At 39.9% G+C, this 26,285-nt stretch overlaps 1 protein-coding gene across 1 annotated transcript in view; it reads left to right on the top strand.

Annotated features, from left to right (window-relative positions):
- PDE1C (phosphodiesterase 1C) overlaps nucleotides 1-26,285 on the top strand; it is a 296,339-nt gene that overhangs the window by 194,728 nt on the left and 75,326 nt on the right. Inside the window, exons 5-9 of the mRNA XM_057376150.1 lie at nucleotides 9,028-9,141; nucleotides 9,990-10,172; nucleotides 12,423-12,489; nucleotides 15,573-15,689; nucleotides 17,568-17,708. Coding sequence (XP_057232133.1) covers nucleotides 9,028-9,141; nucleotides 9,990-10,172; nucleotides 12,423-12,489; nucleotides 15,573-15,689; nucleotides 17,568-17,708 — 622 coding nt within the window. The remainder of the gene's footprint in view (nucleotides 1-9,027; nucleotides 9,142-9,989; nucleotides 10,173-12,422; nucleotides 12,490-15,572; nucleotides 15,690-17,567; nucleotides 17,709-26,285) is intronic.

Raw genomic sequence — 26,285 nt, 5'->3', positions numbered from 1 at the left:
TGGTTCTCAACTTCAAAATCTTTCTTCTTCTCTTAACCATATATACCTTCTTCATCTACAGCTATCTCTTCAGCTCATCTGTCAGCCCCTTTCTCCCTCCTTACAGGAGCCACCAACTGTTCAACATCCCTTTCTTCCATATAATTGCACTTTGTCCATCACTTACCGTTACTACTTGTGCTTCCCTTGAGACGGTAATTTTATACTTTGCTCTGAGAAAATAGGAAGTGGCACAAAAATTTGGTTCTATAATCATATGAAATCCTATGTGAGCTCCCAAAACTAAGTTGAGGGAGGAATCCTTCCCATCCACTGTGGCAACTGCAGAAAAAAATACAAACATCTTAAAATATTGCTGGCAACGAACTTAAATAAGCATATATGAACATAAATATCTTAAAACTTACCCAGACAAAAATGTGTAAACACTTGATACAGTGAAGAACTGCAACTCTTCTGTCTTGGTACCATGTTATCCTCTCATAGAACATTCTAGGAGAAAACTTGGTCCTGGTTGGATGTACTTCAAAAGGAGAACTTATCCACCTAACATTCTTTTGTGTTATTTGCCTTAGAAAGTTTTGTTACACCTTTAATCAAACTAGCAAGAACAGTCTGAAAAGAAACTTAGAAGACATAAAAAATGTAACCATCATTAATAAAACTTTTCCAGTAAAACTTACTTAAATTATCTAGTACTTCAACACTACTGACAAGGATTCTTAGCATCCTGTTGGCAAACTTGCATTATAGTAGCCAGCCACCCTTTTGAGATTTTTTTCACTTTTAGATATAAAGGATTTTTGATGGATCTGCATATTCTGTTTCACCCTATTTTTCATATTTGGGCTTAAGTCCATAAGCCAACATAGCATTTGTTCTATGAGGGTGATGTTAGGGTGGTCCTAACATCTTTCTTTACTTTCTTGTTTACTTACTCCTCTGGCATTTGAAGCCATACTTGTGACTAGAATGGGTATTAGGTACAAGGTCCTGCAAAGATGATTGACTAATCCAGGAGCAAACAACCCTGCTGTCACACTAGGGACACTGTTCTGAAAATACAAAAAGAAAACCATTTCATGTATTTAGAATTTTGTGTTTTGTTGCAGTTTTTCTGCAATAGAGTTATTGTTTACTATATTGTCCAATATAGTTCCTCTGTGTTGTAGCTGACCTTATTTGCGCCATTTAGGAGTCTCCAGTTGTAGATTTTACAACTGTGTGGGTTGAAAAAAGTCCTTTCCCCTTCTGCTTAAGTGGCTCTTTATTCCATCTCCAGATGGGCATCTAGTCTTCTGGCTAGTGAGGATATACTTGAACATTCATAGTTATTAGTGAGATCAAAACAACAAACTTGCATAATGATAAAACTACTTTCCCCCAAAATGTTATGGATTCTCCAGCAGCAGGCAAAGTTCCTCCAGTGGCAGGCAAGGCTCCATAGTCACTACTGCCAGAAGGAGGCAGTGTAGGAGCAGTTTGCAAGCTTCATTGCAAATACAGGGAAACTGAATTGCCATTTATTTCCAGTGAGCCTTTTAGGATATTTGAATACATCACCCTCTCCCAGCTAGCCCTTTGGAGGTAGTGCTGAGAATTTGTTTTCTCTGTATCAGTTCTTAAATTTTGCAATAAATAACAATAACATAGGAGAAGGTTGAAGGGCATCAGCTGTTTCTCATTCATTGGTTGGAAGCRCTCTGCTTCCCACACTCTTCCAGTAATTTTAGCACATTTTGGGGTGGAGGGGGGAGGAGTTCTAGTTTTAGCTAATGAAGTGGCCCTATCGAAAAGGACATCCCAATATTGGAAGATCCCTCCACCCATTGCTTTCAATGTGGTTTTCAATGATCCATGGTACCATCCAGTTTTCCCAGAGGCTGTTTTGCGATAGGGAATATGATAAGCCCACTCCATTACATGCTCTCTATGTAATGGCCCGACTGTCTATGAGGAGGTTTTTAAAATGAGCCCTGTTGGCTTACTCAATTATTTCTGGCTTGCCATGTTGCCACAGCACTTCCTTCTTAAGGCTCACGATGTTGGTCTGGGCAGTAGTGGGTGCACAAGGTACATCTCCAGCCATCCAGTGGTTGCTTCCACCATTGTAAGCACAATGGCTTTGTAGCACCCACGTTGGTGGGTTTGCTGGGGTGTGATGCAATCCACCTGCTAGGCCTCCCCATTTTTATATTTCAGCCATTGTCCCCCATAACAAAGAGGTTTTTTACTCGCTTGGCTTGTGCAAGGCCCCAGTCAATTTACTTGACAAGACTTTTGAAAAGGCTTACAGTGATTCATGTACTCTGGATGCAGCTGGAGGAATACTGACAGTATATTCTCAAGAGGTCAAAACAACACAAAAGACTTTATTGGCAAACTTTAGAAAACCAGGGAACTTAGGCAAAAGGTGTATTACAACATCCAGTCAACATAAAACATTTCTCAAAACATTAACTTGGCCCATTCACTTCAGCAAACCAAGCCAATTTGAAGTTAAGTTACTCAAAATATTCCAAGAAGAGGGAATTAGAAGATGAGGAAGAAAGAGAAGGAGAGTAAGACAGAAAAGATGCAGAAAAGGACACATATAGCTAGCAACTCGTGGGTTCCAACAGTGTTCAGACTGAACTTCTAAGATCAAAGTAGGGTCTGGATGATGTGATGGCTTCTTGTTCATCCGTAAACACCCCTTGGCCTTTGTGGGTCCTTCACCCAGGTGGGGCTTCATTTGGCCCTCAGGAGCTGGGTTAGGAGTGCCAGGGATGGATGTGGAGCATTGCCTCCATTGTCTCAAGTGCCTCAATTTCCTTTGCCAGATTGGCACGCTCTGGGATACTGGCTCTAGGGGGCTGGTATGTGGGGCAGTGCACTGCCTCACCAGGGCAAGGCCTGACCTGCCCCTTCCCCCCCCCGACATATGCATCCCAAAATGTCTCAAGACATAAATCTTTCCAGTTTCTCACAACCTGCTTGATTGCAGTCCATGTTTTACAGTTGAGGATAACCGGGGAGTTAGTGTCTGTGTTTATGTCCACCCCTCAATCACAAGCTCATCTGTATGTTGCGTTTCTTCCTTGATGACCTGAGGTGTCATGTGCCCATCAAGCCTGAAATAATTCACACTAATTCTGTCAATCCAGATTTACCTGAGACACTTCAAACTTGGCAGCTCAATCCTCCGATACATTTTTGTGATGTTCTTCAGTAGCCCGACTCTTGGATATGTGTGCATCTGCATGACTTTGTTTAACAGACAAGTTCTCTACCTCTGCAGTGATGTCTTTGCCACATTTCAGCAGCTCAGGTGAGTTTTCCTAAGTGCTGCCAATTGGTCTTTTTTTCCGTAGGTCTAGCGATCCCCACTGAGCATTTGCTACTGTCAACAAGTCAGTGTAGGGATAGAACACGGGCCATTCCTCTTGTTAAGTCATATCAGTCAAACCCAGCTGGATGGCTTTCAGCTCTGCAAACTAACTTGATCCACCTTAACCCTTGATAGCTTCTGTGACTTGCTCTATAGGACTCCATACAGCTTTTCATTTTTGGTGTATCCCTACAATACAGCCGGAACTGCCAGTTAAGAGGATGTATCATTTTTCTTTTACAGTTTGTTGATTATATGGTGCAGCTTCCTTAGCACATGGCATCTTTTCCTCCTTCTTCCAAAATTTTCACCTTCAGGCTAATTTGTGATGATTCCCAAGATCCCTGGGCAACTAGGGCTTCTTATTCAACTTGCTGTGTGATCAGTGTGATCCAGTCACTCCACATAGAAACAGTGGCATGATGTGTGGAAGGGACCTCCCTTTTAGACATCCAGCCCAGCACTGGCTCTCAGAGTGCCAAGAAGGATTGTGCTTCAGTGCCAATCACATCTGAAGTAGCTTGAACTCCTTTATAAACTGCCAGGATTTCTTTTTCAGTAGGAGTGTGGTAGGCTTTGCCTCTCTTGTATCCACAACTCCCAGGCTACTGCATGAAGAATCTCCTGTTTAATTGGTTTCAAAGGTTATTGTTGCTTAGAACCCTATCTGAAATATTTTTTCTTTTGAGTTACTTGATAGGGCTCATGATCTGACTGGAATATGCAATAACTGGAATCCGGAATATGCATTCTTCAAAAACCCACAACACTGMAGAAAGGTAGCCTTTACTTTTAGTAGGTTGGTGATGACATAGCTGCAATTTTGTTGACCACATCCATTGGAATCTGACTATATCCATCTTGCCATTTTACCCCTAAAAACTGATGTTCTTGGGCATGTCCCTTGACTTTGCTCAATGGCAAAACTAGCCTTCAGGAGGATGTGAGTTATCTTCTCCCCTTTCTCAAAAACTTCCTTGCTGTGTTGCCCCTTGCTCTGCTGATGATGTTATCAAGATACTGCAATGTTCTGGGGCCTCACCCTTTTTTCAGTGCAGTCTGGATCAGTCCATAGCAAATAGTCAGGGTATGTTGCCACCCTTCGGACAGCTGAATCCAGGTGTATTTGGCATCCCTCCAGAATAAAGCAAATTGTCTTGCTAAATAAATGGAGGAAAATGCATTAGCAAAATATCACTGGTGGCACCACTTTGCTGCCCTGGACTCCAGTTCATACTGAAGTTCCAGCATGTCCATTCCAGCAGCGCTCAGTCATGGTTTGACTTCGTTCAGGCCTTGATTAGGTCACTGTCAGCCTCTGCCCTCTATTGGACTTACTCACTGACCATTAGAGGATTAGGGAGTCTTGCTGACCACTCCCTGGCTCCCCAGTTCACAAATCATCTCAGGGATGGGGGTCAAAGATGCCTGGTTTGTGCAGTACTGTACATGATGCACTGTTGTGGTAGTGATCAGTACCTGTTGTTCTTTGACCCTATGCAGTCCCACAGTAGGAGTGTCCGCTGAGATTTGTGTCTGATATATAATGGAGTATTTTTTTTTATAAAAGGCAGCAGTGATTTTAAAAGGCTTAATTATGGAAGATTTCATTTGTTATCCTTGGAAATAATTGCCAACAAATTCAGTGATTGTATTGTGTTTGTACAGCTTCCCCAAAAAACTAACTCACACTAACATCTGAAAAAGTAGTCCGCCAAAAAGAAGGCTCTCTTTTATATTTGGGAAATACCTAGTAGATAATTGCTGGTTGCAAAAACAGAGTATAGCAGCTTTTCTTTCTCTCCACATCTGAAATTTATCCTTGTTCAACTCTCACATTTATGCAGTGGAATGAGTCATCTCATCTCATCCTCTCTGTCTGAAACCACAATGACAACCTAAGGTAATCTTCTGGCTCATTTCTCTCACTAGTCGGGGGGAAGGAAGGCCCATGAAAGAGGCAGTCCACACTTTCCTGAGGAACTGTATGACAGGCAGGTGCTTTAGCATGGATATCCATCTCCAGTAAGTTCCATGACCATTTGTGTACTTGATTTCTATAGAAGATTAGTGCTAGGTGAAGTGGTTGATTTGAATAAAATACAAAACATGACTAATCCTTTTAACTGCTTATGTTTTCTGATTCAGTCCCCAAAGTTCAGAATCTGAGAATGAGTGAGAATGAGGGGGCTGTTTGCAAATTGGAAGAGTGCACATCCTTTAGAGTTTTCAGTAACAGGAGAGGGAGACAAAGATAATTTGCAGGACTTGGTGCTGAAGAAGTGCCTGCTTGTTTTACTAAAAATCCAAATCATTCAGTAAGCCAAAGTTAGCAAAAGTTTCAGACAAAATGCTTCTCTTCCTTTAATAAGCATGAAAGAATTCATAAATATGAAGTGAAAATATAAACTGTATAAGATTTCACTCCCAGTTAACTGATATTTTCAAAAGTTTACCTAACCCAAGGTGACTTGAAACAAGCTGTTTACCATACTGTCAAAGCTACTGAACTTGTCATTGTTGCATTTCATGATTCTAATAACATTAAAAACATTGATTACTTAAAATTGTTAATCTTTGTATTTTTATTCGGAGGAAGATGGCTATTTCAGGAAATATGAAGAAGGCAAAACAGTTACTTGGGAAATTGCATATTGCTTTTTCGGATGAAAAATGCCAGTGTACCAGTATGGTTTTTATTTCCTCTGAATGTTGTGACTTGCTTTTTTTTTGTGTTCAAAAGTGGTGACAGAAGATAGCTATTCAGCCTAATAAAAATCCATTGGGTCACAGGCTACCAGTTACTCTGTTTTCAGTTTTGGTTTGGGGATTACTACCTGAGCTGGCTTTCTAGATTGTGTCTTTTTGTCAGTAGTACCTACATTCTTAGATAAAGATGTGGCAGACTGTGGAATGAATAATACCTGCTGACTGTTGTAAAAAGAGATGGTGAACTTCTGAATTACTTCCTGTGTATGCTGTATCCCTCCTACCAACCCTCTGTTTGAATGGATTTCAGGGATTTGCTATGCAAACTGTGGATACATCTCTCCATCCAGCTGACTGGATCTACTACACATGTGCATTCCATGACACAACTGTATGTAGTCTGTTCTAGATATTTTTGGACAGTGTTAAGTGGCCTGTGTATTTGCTTTACATTTTTTTACACCCCAACAGGCAAATTCTGTTGCAAGGCATTTGACAGATTAATGCGCTTTCTGCTTAGATAGTCTGCACATACTCTCTGATATGACTCCAGAATATCAATTTTATCAGGTGTGCATATGAAAGTGGAATGTCAGGTCTATTTCTGTGTAGGAATTCTTTGATATGGTTCATTGTGCAGCGAACTTCTAATTCTCAAATTTAATTAAGAATTTCTTACCAATAATTAGGGTCATGATGATCAGAAGGCAGGGTTTTGTCTTTTAGATGTTTATCTTCCAGACTCTAAGAGCAACTATTTGTATTTTTTGTGTGTGCATACTGAAGGCAGCTTTTATGCAGTCAGGTCTACCTCTGATTATTACTTTGCTAATTTTGGAAGTTTGTGATTGATTTTACTTTTTAAATTTTTTTTAAACTATTTGAACTGGCTATCAAAAGAATGTTATTACAAATGAGTTGATTTTAGAATTGACTGCTAAGATAATTTAATTCAACCATAAACCCAGCACTGCCAAACTTTGGCTAAACCATGTTGCTAATTGCCACAGGTGAATTTGATAGAATTTTAAAATTATTTCAGCCGCCTTGAAACAGAATTTTACAGCTAGTAATCTTGCTGGCATTCCCTTCTGTACATTTAGGATTATTTTAAAATTCCCAGATACATGGAATACATTAAAAGCAAACTATGACAAGATTCTTATTTAGTACAATTAATGGGGGCACTTGCTGTGACTCAATAAATCAGCAATTGTTATAGATAACGGATAGTAAGACAAAAGCAGTGTAATTTTTTTTCACATGAGAGTGGCTGATGGTGTGATAAACAACTATACTTCTGTTTTTCTAAATGATTGATGCACATAATATTTTGCATGATCTAATTTGATGAAAAATGGTGATGCTACGAAGAAACCGTTATTTGCTGTGCTGTTATTGAACATGAGTTTTGAATGAGTTGCAGCATAAAGTTGCCAGATACTTATATCCATTAAATAAAAGTCAGGAAGTGTAACAACTTGGGAACAGGGCACACAGACTCTCTTCTTGCTGGTTTGAAGAAAATACTTCGTTTTCAAAAAACTGTGCCTTTTTATATTCTAGACTTAGGTGGCCTAAACACATATTGGCTCTTTGCCCGTGCAGCACTGCCACTCACGAACTTTCCTATCCAATTACATTTTTGATCAGGCAGTGTCCATGCTATTTTTTGATCCATGCAGTGTCCAACCAATTACAGCTGTATGCAAGGGGCGGTCTCATGTCAGTCCTACAGGCTGTTCCCTGGTCACATGACCTACGGCTTGAACCCTTTCCGGTCTGCAAGCTTTAACAGAAGTGGAAAAGCTTAAGACTTTCCTTCAGCTCCAACAAGGAAGGGCCAAAGGTCATGTTCTTTCTGTAACATTGACTCCTGTGACTTGTGTCTAATGTTTCAGAGTCTCATATCTGCAGATTCCCTATACACAGAATGAAGAAACAAGAAGGCATATGAAGAATACTTATTGTTTGGATGTGAAAGTAGTGAGTTCTGTTCAATATAGATGGGATAGTCTAAGGGTGACTGGTTGATCTCATGAAAATCTTAGCATTTCCCAACATTGTATAGTATTTCTACAATAGTGTTTCTAAATAATACAGTTTTGTGTATGTGTACATCAGTCATTAGAAATGGGAGTCATTTTTTAACAGATACTGATCAAGAAGTTACTTTCTTCTTATGGCTGAAATTGTTCTCTCTTAGCTCCAGTGTTAAATTTCAAGTGATTTCTATTTTAACTTATTTCAGTTATGAGCTGGGGACAGTCAGCTGGTTAATGGAAGTGATTATCCTGCACTGGTATGGCTTCACCTTGAGTACTGTGTGCAGTTTTGGGCACCACAATATAAGAAAGATATTGGCCTATTAGAAATGATGTTATTAGAACGTGTCCAAAGGTATGGTGAACGGTCTGGAGGGGAAGCCTTATAAGGAGTGACAGACCATATTAACTGTTCAGACTGGAGAAGAGGAGACTGAGAGGAGACCTCATTGCAGTCTTCAACAAGCTCACAAGGGCCAGTGGAGGGACACATACCGATCTCTTCACTCTCATGACTAGTGGCAGGACCCAAGGAATCTGAGTTCAGAAGACTTTGGGCAATATTCTCGGGGATATGGTGTGATTCTTGGGGTGTCCTGTGTAGGGCCAGAAGTTGGACTCAATGAGACTGATAGGTGCCTTCCAACTCAGCATACTCTATCATTATATGATTGTGTATTCAATGACAATTCACAGACTTGCATATATTTGCCTGGCATCATTGTAACTGATCTTGGAAAAGTAATTTTCATTGATTTCTTGTACATAGCTTAAAAAAACCTGTAGACTTCCAAATGTTTTCACGTGTCAAGCATGTATGCCAAGTCTCAGGCTGGGATCTGATGCTCAGTCTCAACCTATTTTGCTTTATACTAATCAGATTTTTGTTTTCCTTTTCTTTAGATTGCGGTCTTTGGTAAAGCAGTTAGAGAGAGGGGAAGCTTCAGTCACAGATCTAAAGAAGAATTTGGAATATGCGGCAACTGTTCTTGAGTCAGTATACATTGATGAAACTAGGTGAGCTAACTACAGACATCAGCACTATCATATCTAGCACTGGTCGTAATTTACATGCCAATTGTGAAAGTTGTTTGAGCGAAAATTAGTTACTCACAGATAATATGGTTCTAATATTTAGAATATTTTATTCTGTGTAGAACAGATCTTCAGTCCTTTGTGTTTAAGTTTACTGGGGCAGGGAAGGAGATAAAAACCAATCATAAATGTAATATACTTTCTTTTGGAGAAATGTTTTCATAGTAATTGTGTCCAACTTTTTCTGACAGTTTCTGAATTTGTATTCATCTATTTGTTTTGAATAATGTTAAATTTTTCACTTGCATGGTGTCTTTGAATTAAAAAACAAGATTGCTCATGACAGAAGCAGACTGGTAAGACATTGCAGATGAGTTCCCCTCTTGGTTGCATGCCATTTGCCCAGTGATAAATGCACTTGCAGAGTTACCACAGATGATCAGAATGGGAAAAGAGAGGACTGTATGTTACTAACTCAGAAGCTAGAAATTCCTAGAAATGGCCATAAATTAACTCTGAGAGGCAGAAAGTTCAAAAATATTGATGAACTGAAGATGTGAAGTATTAGATGATTATATAGTTGTGCTTCTGAAGACTGATACTTCTTATTTCTCAGTCTACTATTGAGTCTTACAATCAGAAATATAAGTACATAAGAGAATAAGCAAACCATTGAAGATTTGTACCATTGTATTTTATTAGGGTTGATGAATCGAAGACTTTTAACTGCTGCTTTAATTAGAATATATATTTGAGCTGCTTTTTTGTTAATAATGTTGTAGTACTCTCTAAGGAATCCTGTTTACCCTTCTGTTTCCTCATCCTTCTAGGCGTTTACTGGACACTGAAGATGAACTCAGYGATATCCAGTCTGACTCTGTGCCCTCAGAGGTCCGTGAGTGGTTGGCTTCTACCTTCACACGGCAAATGGGGATGATGCTCAAAAGGACAGAAGAAAAACCCCGGTTCAGGAGTATCGTCCATGCAGTGCAAGCTGGGATGTTTGTGGAAAGGTAAGGTATCAAAGGTTAGTTACTTTGTTCTAGAAAATGCCCAGGTACTGCAGATTGTGCCTGTAATATATGATGGCACAATGATGGGATGTGGAGGAGAATACCTTAGGCCAGAAAACCTCAGTGAACTAGTAGAAGACTACTGAATGAAGAACACTTCATTGAACAAGTCTATTAATATTTCTGCACAGATCTGGGTAACACCACAAAACCTGGGATTTTGTAAAAGGTTGCACACTGAAACAATACCTACTCCGCTGTTCTTATTATAGTGCAAATATAATAGTACAGTTAGTATAATTTCGACAGACAATATGTAGTTCTGCATAGTCCTAGATCAGGAGTGAGAGCATTTAAAATTTGGACAGACCAAACACTCCCTTGTCTCTGTTAACTTCTGTATTCCTAGTATTTCTTATGAAGAAGTGCTAAGATACAGAACAAAATCCTTTACCATATTACTGGAATGAATTATAGAGCAAAACTGATATGAAAATTTTGGAGCTCAGGGAGGATTTCAAAAAAGCCACTGAGTCCTCTCAGCCTTCACTCTTGCAGTTTACATATGACCTGGTGCAAAAACTGATTTTACTTTTTGAACCCTTTAAAATATTTATTAATTTCAATTTGGACTCACTTAAAATCTTACCTTTACTTGTCAACTAACCAATCTTCACTGACCTTGGTTAAAGCCAAAAGGAGAGCTGGCACACATGAAACTCAGCAGTCTTTAGCCTGAAAGACACCAGCTCTCAAGTCCCTAGGATAATTTTGTAACAGCAAAATTCAAGTCAGGAATAGAAGAGCAGAGCACCTTTCACTGTTCATCAGAATTGCAGTGACAGCCTAACAGCCCTGTGTGCAGGAGGCTGTGCGTATCAGACAGTGGACCACAAGTGACAGAGACATGCAGAAGCCTCCTTCATCATGACTATAGCTTATACTTTTATCTGTGCATCAAAGTTACAGAACATGTGTTAAGAGTGGCATCAAATTGTGATAAGACTAAACCTGTCATTTCTCCTTGGAACAGGTTTCTCCAAGGTTTGACAGGYTGCTTGTCAAATGGGGATGAATGAACCCTCACTCTCAATGGGGGATTTGTTCAACAAGGAAGTAAATGAATTGCAGAAAGCTTGCTCAGGAGGCTCTTTGCTAGCTGACCTGGATCACTGTGACCCAAACAAGGAAGTGTTCAGATATAATATGGTACTGGAGGAGGGTTGTAACTCACCCGAGCTGAGAGAAAGGGATTCTGACTCAATTGTCTCTTAAGAGAATGCTATGAAACTTCTGACTGGGGAAAGGAAGCGATAAGAAATTCTGTAATTTGGGGAATGGGTGTATATATGGGGAAATATAAGTCTCTGAAGCAGAATGACTTTTGTCAGGTCTGAGTGAAAAAGATGACAAAGAAAAATTGCTGTGAAGAAGACCTCGCACAGGATCATTTCCATAGGAGAAGAGAATGTTCCATCATCTCCTTTTAGTCCTACAATGCTTAAGGGCAAAACGGGATGACCTGTGGAAAGCTATGACAGCATTTCTGCATTCAGAAAATACTGTTAAACAATGTGTCATGAAAATGAGTTAGAAAAATTGTACACATTTTATAATATGTTTGAAAGATACTTTATAATCAAGTATAAGATCTGGTACATTCATACTTCATTTAGTATGGTTACAGATGTTGGTTATTGCCTTGTTCTTTCCTTGYCACTCCCTGAAATACACACATATGSCAAAAACCCAAAAGGTTTCATACTAATCCTGAAAACATGCAGACAAAAGTAACAACTGTATCAGATTGGAGTTTATTAATTGAGTACAAATGTTTACCGAAGTACATTCAAAATTAGCTTGCATGTGGGCCAGCAAGGTCATGGGGAACTGAAAGGTCAATAGAGTTATGTGCAGTAATTCTGCAGGAAAATAGAGAACATCTTGTTTAGTTGAGTGTAGCCTTTCCATCTAATTAAGACCTGGTAGCAGCAAATTCTTTGTCATGTCCTGCTGGGTAACCAAGCTATGAGATGCTGGGGATGGTGTAGTCTCAAATTAAGATATATAAGAATAGTACAGAGAATATTGTGTAAGTTAGGAACAAAATGGAAGGAGAAAACTTCCATGTTCCAGTTAGGGTTTTCTAGGCTAAATAAGGTCTCCTGTAATGGCCTGTTGCTTTATGAGTTTGGTTGATTGTTTTATTTCATTTAATTCTGTTTTGCCTTGTCTATTTCATCTTGGTAGAATGTACAGGCGTACTTCAAACATGGTCGGCTTGAGTTACCCTACAGCTGTAATTGGAGTGCTAAAGGTAATCCCAATAAAAAGGTATTGAAGGGGGGTCTGTACAAAGCATCAAAATAATACTGTGATATTTGACATGATAAGGGGGTCTTAATACTTGGCCTTTGCTTCTCTCTGACATTTAGTTTAGTTAACATACATTAGTCGTTTAACTGGCCTAAGGGATTATCATTTCAATGAAAGAAAGAATAGAGTTCGGACTGTGGCCATTTTCAGGCTGTGAAGGTTACAGTTCTGTTCCAGATTACAATGATTAAAAGGAGGATTTAGGAATCAGTCACAACATCTCATAAGAAAGAAAGAAAACACAGATGGAGAGAGATGAGGAAGGAAAAGAATCAGTTGCTGTGAGAGAAGGGAATTATCTTGCGTTGTTCAGCTTCAGGTATTCAAAATGACAATCAGCTTATGAATACAGACCCTTCTGTGACTTTTGAGGTTTCAGAGGGAAAACTATCAGTCAGAAGTAGTCTGAGAAAGAAGCAAAGTTTCAAACCATGGGACAATTGCAAGATTCTTGATTTAAGCAGGAATTACCAAGACTACAAGCAGAAGCTAGCAACCAGCTGCCTACACAGCAGCTTTGCAGATTACATGTTGCATGTGGTTAGACCATGCCATTCAATGATGAAAAAAGGTGATACAGTGGGGCAATACACAGGGATATTAAGTGTAAAACCATTAAGACGCCTTGCAGCATTTCTCCACACTGGAAAGACTTACAGTTAGGATATCCTTTTCCTTTTGGGTAGTAGAACTCATCAAAAGGTATGGAGCAATTGCCAGAAGAATGATCAAACATGCCTTTCATATACAGAATCAAAGTGTCCACTCACATCTTTGTTCATCTGTAGGTTGACAAATGCTAGCTTCATTCCTGCAAATGGGATCTAAATTCTTTCTTCTTTTGCAACTACATTTCATAGCCAGCTTATGAGGAACATATCTGTAATGGTACCTCTTCTTCTGAGCTCCTCAGCAACCACAAGACAGTCAAAGACTCATCATCTACTCTCAGCTGACTCAAGCCTTATAGAATCCCTCCCTTCTTTCTATGTTTTCAAATGATTAAGTTGTAAAAGGAAGTGATCATGTTAGAGTAAGTTAAAACAAAGATATTGACTAATTTTTTTTGCAGCATGAAATAGACCAACTTGGTCACTGTGCACTCTAGAATATGTGTTTTTTTCCAAAACTGTTTTGAGAACATGACTGTTCTTGGATGCTTTTACATTTGGCAATGGATTTGGTTGAAATGGTAGTTACTTTGAAGAAGTCAAAGCAGGCTCCCTAGGAAAGTGATTACAGCACTTAACCTGACAGTGTTCAAGACGCATTTGGACAATGCTCTTGGGCACATGCTATGCCTCCTGGGATGTCCTGTGAAGGACTAACAGTTGAACTTGATGATCCTTGTGGATACTGTCCAAGTCAGCATATTCTATGACTCTGTGACATCTTCTCTCTTAAAAATATTTCATCTTAAATTTCTCAGTCCCATCTCCTCCATTGAAAATGGTGTATTTTGTTGTTTGCTTCAGCCTAGCAAGCTAAAGTAAAAAAACCCTTACAGCTACATGACTGCTTTGTGTGCACTGTAAAAATGACCTGATGATTTAAGCATGCAATGTCATCAGCCATTCTAGATTGCCATGATCAATATTTCCCTCAAAGTTATGCTAGTAAGGACAAGGATTGAGATGAAATGAAGTCAAAACAAGCTTATTTTTTAACTATTCATTCTCATTTTTGCTGCTGTGGCCAAGAGGACTCTGAACTTAGTAACCCAAAGCTGTGGAATCACAGCTTTGTGACAAATTGAGGCTGGTTTTAAAAAAAAACCACAATGAAATACTTCAGCTTCTGCAAAAAAGTAAATGCAAAATGTAGCAGTGCAAGTCCTAGGTGTAAAATCTGTCTCACTTTTTCAGTGGATGAGAAGTTTGGCATTTTTTTAATTGATTGCACAGTATCTCTCTCCATATTTTGTACCAAATTTTCTATTGCAGTATGACATGGGTGTGAAGATATGAGACTGGTTGCCAAAAAAAAAGACAATCAGCCTTGTCTTTCATTTGAACAGTGACTATACAAACCATTCATGCAGACATGTTTGAATAAATGTGCTAATTTACAGAGTACACTTTGGTGATCCGCTCTTCATCAGTCTAATACTGGAGACAGAACTTGGCATTAATTAATGCCAAAGGAGCTACATGCTTTAGAATTTAATTTTTCAGCCTTTTCTTATGCTCTCGCCATTACAGGATTATTTTCTAATACACAGGTAATGGACACAGAACCTGTAGTCACTTGCAATGTCTGCAGTATAGACTTCTGCTTGTCCATGGCTACAAAAATGTCAGACCTTCCAGTAATGTTGAGCAGAATAGTGTCTATCCCCAAATTTGCTTGCTGAGTTATTTGACAAGTCCCCAAGGTTAAGAAGAGACAGAAAGCTAGGTAACTGAACATTTAGAAAGAATTCATGTTTCTCTTCATCTCTTGCTAGATGAGTACTGTCACCTCCTACAGCCTTCCCTAAAATTTGAAATTTCAAGAAGGTTAGACCTTAAAATTTAGCTGTATGAGCTGTGAACTTTCCCTCCTTGATCTCTTGACTGATCAGTCTGCAGCACTAATATGGCATTCACAGCTGACTAGAACTTTCCCAACTGGCATTGGATGTTTATCCTTCTGTTTTAAAGGCTGGGTTTATATAATTGTTAGCACTTGTAATCATATGAGCCCAAATAGGGGCATCTCAATGTCTCAGGTAATATAGCAAATGAGGATTTTTATCTTTCAGGATTCATCCTTGGGTAGTTAAATTCTGGTGTAGAGAGTTGCCATGTTTAGATTAAACTAACAGCATACATACTCTTAATGGAAGCTTCTTAAACACAAGTCATACAATACTCATAAGTATACTGATCCTATGAGTACACTGATGATTCTGTGTTGGTTAAATGGAAACTATACACTTTTATCACTACTGTAATTTTCAGTTTGTGAGAGAAAGTGAAGAAATTGAATTACCATGGTAAAAGGGATGACCATATTAACTGTCTTTTCTACCTACTCTTGCAGAACATAGACAAGTGGTCCTTTGATGTATTTGCACTAAATGACGCCAGCGGGGATCATTCACTGAAATTTATTTTCTATGAACTTCTCACACGCTATGATCTGATCAACCGTTTCAAGGTCAGTAGTTAGAAGAGGGCTGTCTTGAATTTTGTTCAACTTCCTTCTCATCCTGCTTTTTTCAATTCAAAATGTAATTTTAGTGATCTTTGAAGTGTTTGTAAACACTGTACTTTCCCTAATAAGCAAGACTAGATGTGATTTAAGTAGTACTTTCAAATGCAACAGGGCACCATGAACTAGGTGGGGTTCCAAATGAAATCYGTGAGAAATACTACATTTGACCTTCTGAGAATGATAGTGTCATTTTCCTGAGCTTCATAGGACCCTCAAGCATGCAAGTATGAAAGAAAACAAGAGAATATGAAAGCAAAATCRAATCTATTACAGTTAGATGTGCCAGCAGGTCAAAGGGGGTGATTTTGCTCCCTACCCTGCTCTTACAAGACCCCATTTGGAGTAGTGTATCCAGATCATCCAAGTCTGGAGTTCTCAGCACAGGAAAAATCTGGAACTGTTGGAGCTAGTTTGGAGTGCCACAAAAATAATCAGAGGGCTGTAACACCTTTCCTGTGAAAAAAGGCTGAGAGAGTTAGTGTTGTTGAGCCTGGAGAATGGAAGGTTCTGGGGACTGTTTGTTACAGCCTTCTGGTACTTGAAGGGGATCTCTAAGAAAGATAGTGAAAAACTTCTTAACTTTTTAGCTGGGCCTGTTGCAGTAGGACAAGGGGTAATGATTTTAAACTAAAAGAGGATAGATTTAGACTAGATATAAGGAAGATTTTCTTATGGTGAGTGTGGTGAAACACTGGAAAAGGTTACCCAGAGAGGTGGTAGGTACCCCATCCCTGGAAGCATTCAAGGTCAGATTAGACTCTGAGAAACTTGATCTAGTTGAAGATGTTAACTGCAGTGTCAGGTTGACTAGGTGACTTTTAAAAGCCCCTCCTACTCCAAACTATTCTATGATTTTGTAATTGTTCAGAGGTTTCCTCCAACTTTGAACAGGAAGCATTGCCATCTGGTTCTTGACCACTCTCCTTAGGCAGATACTCTSTCATCCCTTCCATTATTGACATTTCTATTCCCCAGGGGGTCCCACTGACTTTGACTGGAAAGAGTTTATAGAAGTCCAGATTTCATAGTTCTTCAGGAACTGCCCATGTCTGATGAGACATCAAGATGTCTGGTCAGAACTGCATCCTCTGCTTGTATGTACCTAAAAGAACAGCAGTGATCTTTTGCATGGAAGCACTAGCATTTAATATATTTGAGCAGATGCAACCAGAGAACCCATGGTGCAGGTTGCCTACATTACCACCTGCATAGCCTCCTTTGTACAAATCCCCTGAATTGCATTTTCACAGGTATTTTCAGTTACTCTTGGAGTAAGAAAAACATGGTAATCCCATACGATGGACAGACTGGATTATGCTGTGAAAACCCAGAAGTCTGATAAGTGAAAGTCCTCTTAGTGTATTTAAGATTTGCTATATGATGTGTTTCATCAGAAAATCTTGAATGTGAATAGTAAAGCAGAGATATATACCAGTGGATTGTAAGGTAACAGACAGTTGCTTGCAATCTATTTAGAAATATTTCTCCATGGGCAGTCAGTCAAGTGCTTGCTCATACTTTTCATACTTTATGTGTGTTCCAGACAACATTTAACATTATACTTATTTCTGTGCATTTATGTGTGGGAATCATTCACCTGTAATATAATTGTGGATGGAAAGACTTGTTTGAAGTAGTAACTTGAATTCACCCTCTCTGTTGAGTATCTCTTTCAGATGCAGTAGTATTTTGTTTATTTGTGAAGTATAGATGGCTTTTTGAGAATATCTTATCAAAATACTCCTATCTGCATGCTAGCCATTAAAACTGGGGGTTTTGGGTTTTGGTTTTTGTTCTTTAATCCTGTGCTATTTTACTTAGATTCCCATTTCTGCCTTGGTGTCTTTTGTGGAAGCCCTGGAGGCTGGCTACAGTAAACACAAAAATCCTTATCACAACCTAATGCATGCTGCAGATGTCACACAGACAGTCCATTACCTCCTTTTCAAGACAGGCATGGTGGTAAGTAAAAGACTTGGCATCTTGAATATATAATGACAACAGTTTTTGCTTAATACTGAGATTATGATTATCCACAGTAGAGCCTGTTTACACTGTAGACACACTTAATTTGATATGGCTGGGCTAATAAAAGTAAAGACTTTGGATTATTTAGAAATAGAGGATAAGTGAACTTGTTGTTGACACTTTTAACAGGCATTAAAGTAGATAAATGAGAAACCCAATCTTGGCTTTTCACTCTGCCACAGATCTGTGTGAATCAGCCAACATACATTTGCTGGAATTCATTTCACCTAATATGAAGAATTGTATTGTCTAAGTTTTCTTCTTAACTTAAGGTAGGGAGACAGTACATCCAAAGGAGAATTCATTCCACTTATCTGAGCATAACAAGTTCTGGGATCTGGAGATGATGATCTCCATCCACTTCTCTACAGCAAAACCATCTGAACTTGCACAGGAACCTACAGACAGCTGAAGTCTGGCAACAGTGCCAGGAATGGATAGAGGGCTTAAAAAATACTTCATGTACAATATGTTTCCACAGTGGTTCTCAAGACAAAGAACAGATATACATTTGAAGATGGACTAGAGAAATTGAAGGAAGATAGATTCCAGAATTATGATCAGCCATTGCTGTTTGGATTCAGCTGGAGGCTCAGAAAGTTGCTGGCCCACACTCTTGAGGAGAATAAATAGCAAGGCAAGCTCAAAGTGTACAGGATACATATATAGATCATTCTCTTCTTTCTCCTGGTTACTGCTGCAGTCAGGAAAAGGAATAAAATTACTTTTAGTCTGATTCCATAGAGCAGATCTTTTCCACTCATTATTTGCCTCACTTTTTCCATTCATCGAATTTATGCTTGCCCTTGCATTGGCAGAAGTATAGAGACAAAGGTGACAGTGAAAGGGAGGTTCATCTGTTCAATGTTTTGCAGTTATCTCCTGTTATACCATGGCCATTCAGTGTTTACTCTGTTTGTGGTTGGTACTTGAACACATGTAATTCTCTTCTATTGCACTTCATTTCACTGAGGTCCCTTTCCTAACTAGYGTGCAGTTTCAGAGTCATAGTCTTTGTAGTGCAGAGCAGATATATGAACCCAATCAGCAAATGTTGAGGCTCTTACTGCAGCTCAGACCTTCTTGAACACCACTCAAGTGTTATAAAGATAAGGAAAAACTGTGTGACTCAGTCCAACCAAGTTCCAAACACTCTTTCTCATGCCACAAAGACCTTGGGTGGGCAAAATCACCATTAAAATTGTCTGTCAGCATCATATTCTTATATCTTTTTCAGGGCAGCTCAGTAAGAAACCAGAAAAAATGCTGCCGCCAGTGTATACCGGGTGATGGACAATAGAACAGAGAGGTGCAAGTTAACAAGGCATACTGCAACTATTGCCATGTCTTTTAGGCCAGTTTCAACAACTGTAGAGTTTCTTAGTCCGGGGTTCTTAATGAGTACTTGAGCCTTTTCTGGGCTATTACAGGCATGGCCAAAATGTTGTTCTATTGGCATCAGGCCACCATCTGATCCATTTAAAAAAAAAATTCAGAACAAACAGGACCTTTTGCAGTTGTTCATGAGGGGTGTAATCCATCCCAATACCCCCTCTTTTTTTTTGTTTCAAAACCATCAATTTTAAGGTGCCATGCGCACGTTCAGCAATGGCCTAATGTGTAGCGGTGTGCAGGATATGCGTATGATGTTGAACCCTCTATAACTGAAAAAATGCTTGCATGCCTTTGGAGATATATCCAGGGCCATTGTTGGTTTTCACCGTAGAGGGAACTCCCAAAACAGCAAAGGTAGACAAAAATTACCTCTCTCTCTTTTGCATTTTTACCAATGTGAACAGAGCCAAAAAGGCAGGTGAGGAATATGTCAACTGTGATATGAATATATTTGAGTCGACCAAAGTCAAAAGTATGGGTCACATCAGTTTGCCAGATTTTTAAGTCTTGCAGCGCCGTGAACATTGACACCCAAGTAAGGCGTGGGCAACATCTGCTGACAATTAGTGCAGGCTTAGGCAACTTGTCATGCCTGTTATGAGTGAGGTGAAATGGCTTTCTGAGTGTTGATGCACTTTGGTGATAAAAGTCATGGGACAGACATGCCTGAGAGAACATATTGGGCACAGCAGCTGCTGCAGCTAGCTGGTCTTCATGTCTGTTTCCTTCTGAAACAGTACCAGGGGGAGCAGTATGGGACTGCACATGCGGAATGTAATATCCTTTAGTGTGATGCTGCAACAAAAAATGCAGGCATAGTAATAAGGCAAAAAGCMAAGGGTTAGCAACTTCCTTAACATATGCATTGTCAATGTGCTGAACAATACCAGCTACATATGCTGAAACTGTAACTATGAGAGTTGTAACTCATAAGGTTTTACTGAGGCAGTTTGGCCTTCAGGCCTTGTGACAGTTACAAGATGAATAATTTGTTTTGGAATAGAAAGACCTCCTACACCTGACAAACCTCTTGCAGCTTGGGTTAAAGGCCATGACAGAGGCCAGATGGAAGAGGCAATCATAGTTCAGTCTGGCACCACTGTCAAGAATGCTGACAATGAAGATCTTCATATTATTACACTTGAGTTCACATTTTATTGTTGGTCCATAACCTGAAAGGGGTTGAGCTCCTAAGATCTGAGGAGCTCCTGTGGAGCCAAATCCTCTTCCTCCCCTGTGTTGAGGGAGGTGGCCAAGGGGATCGGTGTGAAAATAAACAAGCTGGGCAACTTGTGCTCCTGCTGAAATTTGACATGGCAATGTGGGAGTGCAGGCTATGATTTGGATTTCTCCTGTAAAGTCAGAGTCTATGACACTAGGRGGAGCAAACAGACCTTGCTTTGTTGTGGTTTTGAGTGCCCAATCAGCACAACACTGCACCCCCAACTGAGAGGTCCGTGAACTCCCAATGGGATATAGTGTACGCTGTAATCAGTAAAAGTTACTGTGACCGAGGGGGTTAGGTCCACTCTGGTGCTGCCTGATGTTCAAGCCTGCAAGGCACTGGCTGTCACAGTTGTTGACATGGTTGTTCTGGGGATTGATTTATTGTCCACATGCAGCTCCCCAGCCATGCTCTACTGTCTGTTTCCCTGGGTCTCCAGCAACCGAGCTGGCAAAGGTTCACCCCCTTAGTAAACTTGGAGTGGCATTGTTTGCACAGTGCCTTCCTTTGCAGCATTGAGGGAGGATACCTGGCCCATTGCCACTTTTTTATTCCATGGATGCTCAGAAATATTCTGTGGATGACCTGCTTGAAATACCCTGTGAGGAGTGATGCAACTCCTTTATGATCCTGTATGGGAGACCCTCATATGTGGAGGTTTGATTTGGATGATAAGTAACTGGAAACACTCATAACATTTTGACATCCCCTTTTGCCACGTTTGCCTGTTTGCATATTGCCCAGTTACCATGCGGATCAGGAGGGTAAAGGTTGGGCTCCTTTGCAGGGTCAAACAGGTAAGGTGCCCAGAGATCTTTATCTGGATTTCTACCTGATGGGTGGTCGAGGGAACAGCTGCAGTGGTCTTGCTGGTCCTCCTTTTTTGAATCCCCCAGGGCAACATGAGCTTTTAGTGCTTTATATACTRCATGCCAAGGACCCAAATATTCTGCCAGGATCTTATTGCCCTGCATGGCCTGGTTCCTAAGGTAACTCCCAGAAGGTCCTGCATCTGGGGATCTTAAACAGTAGTACTTGCCAATGTTGAGTCATAGTCCTTGGCCCATAACAAAAGTCATTTCAAGTCTATAGAATCAAGTTTCCTGTCATGTTTCTTTCAAATCAATTTCATTATGCCTTTCTGTTCCTGAGACATTGCGCTCCCCATTGTTCCTGGCTGCTTATCTCCTGTCCCGAAGAGAGGTCTATTTGCACAACAGGCTTTGTTTCAGGCTCAGTAGAGTGTAGTTGGGCATTGCCACCAGTCCACTACTATCGCTTATTCAAGCCCCACACTAGTGGGGGAGCACATTAGTGGCAACTAATTGCTCAGACTCAGGTCAGGGAAAATACTGAGATGTTTATTGCTACAAGCAGGCTGATTTTATACATATCTAAAGGCTACATGACTTTTTTCACCCTGTGTACAAACACAAACTGCCAGATCAGCAGAGTGCTTTCTTGATAGTCTTATTTGGAGATGTCATGCCCTGTTCACTCACCTGGAAGTCTGTTTTCCAGGACTTTGACTATATCTTCATACGTCCTTCTCCAATGGTCAGGTGGGGATGAGTTTCTCTGTGCTACCCAGAATTTCTGTGGCCATGTCCCATGGTTGAAAACTCAGTTCTAACTTCTCTCTCTCCACACAGGATGCCATTGGCTTTCTTGGCCATGTGGGCACACTGCTGGCTCGTGTTCAGTCTGCCACCAATAAATACCCCCAGGTCCCTTTCTGCCCAGCTGCTGTCCAGCCATTCTGTGTCCAGCCTGCAGTGCTGCAAGGAGTTGTTGTGAACAAAGTGCAGGACCTGGCACTTGGTCTTGTTAAAACCCACCCATTGTGGGATTCAGTCCATCTATCCATCTTGTCCAGATCCCTCTGCAGAGCTCTTCTCCTCTCCAAAAGCTTGACATTCTGCACTCAACTTGGGGTCATCTTCAAATTTGCTGATGGTAGACTTGGTCTCATCACCCAGATCATCAGTAAAGGTCTTAAATAGRACTGGATACAGACCCCTGAGGAACACCACTAGTGAATGGCAGCCAACTGGAGGCAGCATCATCCATTACCACCCTCTGAACCTCGGCTTTTGAGTCCTTAACCCAGCAAAGTGTGCACCCGTCCAAACCATGAGCTGACAGCTTTTCCAGGTTTATTCTAGGGCAGATGGTGTCAAAGACTTTGCTCAAGTCTGTCTGGACTACACCCACAGCCTTCCCCTCATCCACCAGGTGGGTCACCTGGTCATAAAAAGAGATCAGGCAGATCAGCCAGGACCCTTTCCTCCTTGATTCACGCTGGTTGGGTCTTATCCCCAGGCTGTCCTAGGCACTGTGTGATCACACTCCAGATGATTTGTTCCATAACAGTGCTGGGCATCAAGGTCAGGCTGACAGGCCTGTTGTTTCCTAGGTCCACTCTTTGGTAATTTTTATGGATAGACCAGATTCCAGTCATCCAGAACCTCACCAGTTAGCCAGGACTGATAGTAAATGATGGATAGTAGCTTTGCAACCTCTTCCCCCTGCTCCCTCATCACCCTAAGATGGATCCCATCTGGTCCCATGGACTTGTGAGCATCTAAGTGGCTCAGCAGGTCACTAACTGCTTCCTCCTGGATTACTGCCCCCTGTCCCCATCTACTAGCTCAAGAGGCCAGTTGTCCTGAACATGACCTTTCTTATTTTTGAAAACTGAGGCAAAGAAGGTGTTAAGTACCACCGCTTTTTCATGACCTTTGGTAGCTATATTTCCCACCATGCCCAATAAAGAACAGAGGTTTTCCTTGCACCTCTCCTTTTGCCATTAATATAGTTACTTTTTATTATCCTTTACAAAATGCATGTGTGCAATATGTGTAAGTATGTGCAAAGGTCAGCAAATGGGCACATACCAGACTTACATTTAGAAAAGGGGAGCTGGAATGTGTGTGCTTTTAAGCATTTGTACATGCTTGCACTGCAGTCAGTGCCTGAACTGAGCCCATGGCCCATGTATTCCTAGTGCACTAAGTACACACACAGTAGCCCATGCAGACCAGTATGATGGAGCTGTAGTCCAGAGGAGTGTCTACTGCTTCCCAGGAATATTCCCAAACACTAATCATTCCCACACCCAGATCATATCTGTAATCTGGTTTAGGCTTTGATATGGCACAATAGAAAAGAATCCTATGGACTTGCAGAGCTATGTGCCGACAGTGACATTTCAGTTGTTCTTCTCTCATTCAAATGCATTTTTAAACTTTCGGTTTATTTTTTTTTATTTCTTGGTTTTCACCTCACCTTCCCTGAACAATACAACCAATCTCAAAGTGCATGGATTAATGTGGTTTGAAAATGAGAAATTATGACCCTAGAGGACATCAGTCCTAATGTTCTGCTCACAGCAGGGCTAGCTTCTAATAAGCATAGTATGTTCAGACACAGTGAAGAAACATAGAAGGCATTTTCCTCTTTCCGGGATTTGCTCTCATCAGTATTTTATCATGTAGCATGTATTGTTCTTTTGTTCATCACCTCTACAATATTAATGCAAGCAACCTGGAAATGTTGCAAAACAAGACTTTGGTTTGAGAAGTGTGTTAGAGCCATTGGTTTAATTCTCCACCAATGGGATGAAGACAACTTGCAAAAAAGTTACATGCAAAAATAGAAAAAAAAACCCCAATTTTTCTCGTTAGCCAGTTATTTATAATGCGGAAAAATATTTTTTTCTTCAAATTTAGATAGTCTATATAGTTATAATCTATTCTAGTCTCAGAAATAAAAACCATATTTCTGGTTTGCCTTTACATGGTTCATTTGCCTTTGTCATGCTGCCTATCATTTATGAACTCTCGGAACAGTGTTTTCCATCCCTCATTTTTATTTTATTTTCAATTAAATATTTTCCCCCTCTCTTTTCCTTGAAGTTTCATTAGTTTTCCTGCTATTTTTTCTCTCAGGATAATGCTTTGGAGCTGGTTTGTTATACTTGATTGTATGAACTACAAAATTTTTAGGTCTTTCATAGATATAATGTTGAAAGAGGATTTGGAATTATTCTGATATTTTTCTAATAGAGGATTGGCTAGAGGATTGGCATACAAGCATGATGTGTGGGAACAGTTCCAAGAGCTGCCACACTTGTTGCTCATTTCATTCCTTCATTAGACTCAGTTGCTCAGCTCTGATTATTATTTTCTTTTTGTTTTCTGATTAATCTTTTTAATTATTAAGAAATACCACATGATTTCTTTTTTAACCTAGATAATGATGTGTAAATTGTAAAGCTTAAGACTCCTTTCTCTGATACTTACAAGAATGTAGGGGACTATTTCCTATAGCAGACCTGAAAAACAGTGAAAGTGCAGGACTTTTATCATATCCCTTTGTACTAAAGGGAAATGAGATTGTCTTCTCCACTAGTCTGTTGTGATTAATAAGCAGATCATCAAAAGCTTTGAAAATAGTATCTACTTTGGAATAAAAGATCATAAATTCATGGGAAGGAAACTACTTAATTACTTAAATAGCAGCAATTTCTTGGAAATGCATTCCATTTTTCATTACATTTGGAAGCACTGCTCTTTCCTCTTCCTTCTTCTTTCTCTGTGTATCAATCCTTTTGTTTACATGAAAATGAGCTGTCCTAATAGGTGATGTTTCATATCTATTGTTGCTGTTGCTCATATTTTTGAAAGACAATCTTGCCTCCTTACCTTTTTTTTTTCACTCTGGAAGCCAATACTTGGTATTTCATGCCTTTCCCCCTGCCCAATTTCTGACCTCCTACCACCACAGGAGAATATGGTTTTATTCTGGATTGATTGTTTCAGCCCTTTAGAAATCAAAACTCAATCAAATCAAAATTCACATTTCCTTGCTCATTTCATCTTTTGTGACAGTGTCCTGTTGTTCTTGATGACTTTGTTCTTTAAAAATTAGCTCTCTGTTTCCAAGATGAAATCCACCACAAGGAACTGAAATGTAAAGTCAGCACTTTGATGGAGATTGCATTTAATCTCTGCAGGCTCTTTGCTGTCTTGTTTGTTTTATCTTGCAAGGTTGTGGCAGGAAAAAGGGGACTAGTAGTTTCAAATTACTTCCCTCYCGTTAACTCACAAACCTATTTTGACTTTGTTCTACTTACATGAATTTATTAATAACAATTCACAGCTGTAATTCCAGTTTTATTCTAAGTTGATTTTAATTGTCCTCAAATGCTGTTATGATACTTAATACTGCTCCTCAGATCTAATACACTYTAATGGAAAACCTGCATTACCCAAAATTGTTCAACAAGTGATGCTTGGATAAGGTATGGAAGTTAGCATTTTTCCTCTATGTGTCTTAAGAGGCCAAATAGGAGACCTCAAACACAGAGCTCATTGCCTCAGTGATGTTTCAAGATTTGGATCATGAGATCTTGTTAGTGTGGAACTTGTTAGATGATGTCCAGAAAGTCTGAAGCGGATGCATTGGACTAGCTAAATGTGTCCTAAATGAGTTCTGAATTCATAATAAAGGCTTGCTTTGGCTGTTTCTGAACACTTGTGCCCTGATTTTTTCTATAATTTGCAGTGTCTCATTTTGGGAAATGGAAGACCGGTGCTGGGAATTGAAATCCAGATCTAGACATGGAGCCTGGAAGCCCTAGATACATTTTTTCCTCCACTGCAGTTGCCAGAAATTGCTTGAAAGTTGAAATAATGTTCTTAATAATTTGTAAATCATTCCTTTTCCACAAGTCACACCTGGAAACAAAATTGCACAGATTTCTCCACAATCAGTGCTTTCCAGTTATGTCTTGGATCAATTGTGTAGGTATAAGAACACAGGGTAGTTTCTGTTTCTTCTCATTTCTTACACTCTTCACCCTCCTCTCTCTCACTCTTAAAAAAAAA

The sequence above is a fragment of the Malurus melanocephalus genome, unplaced genomic scaffold (assembly GCF_030028575.1).
Source record: "Malurus melanocephalus ecotype Western Australia unplaced genomic scaffold, MMel_1.1 scaffold_271, whole genome shotgun sequence".
Lineage (NCBI taxonomy): Eukaryota > Metazoa > Chordata > Aves > Passeriformes > Maluridae > Malurus > Malurus melanocephalus.
The sequence above is the reverse complement of the archived record's forward strand: the minus strand, read 5'-3'. Positions and strand labels throughout refer to the sequence as shown.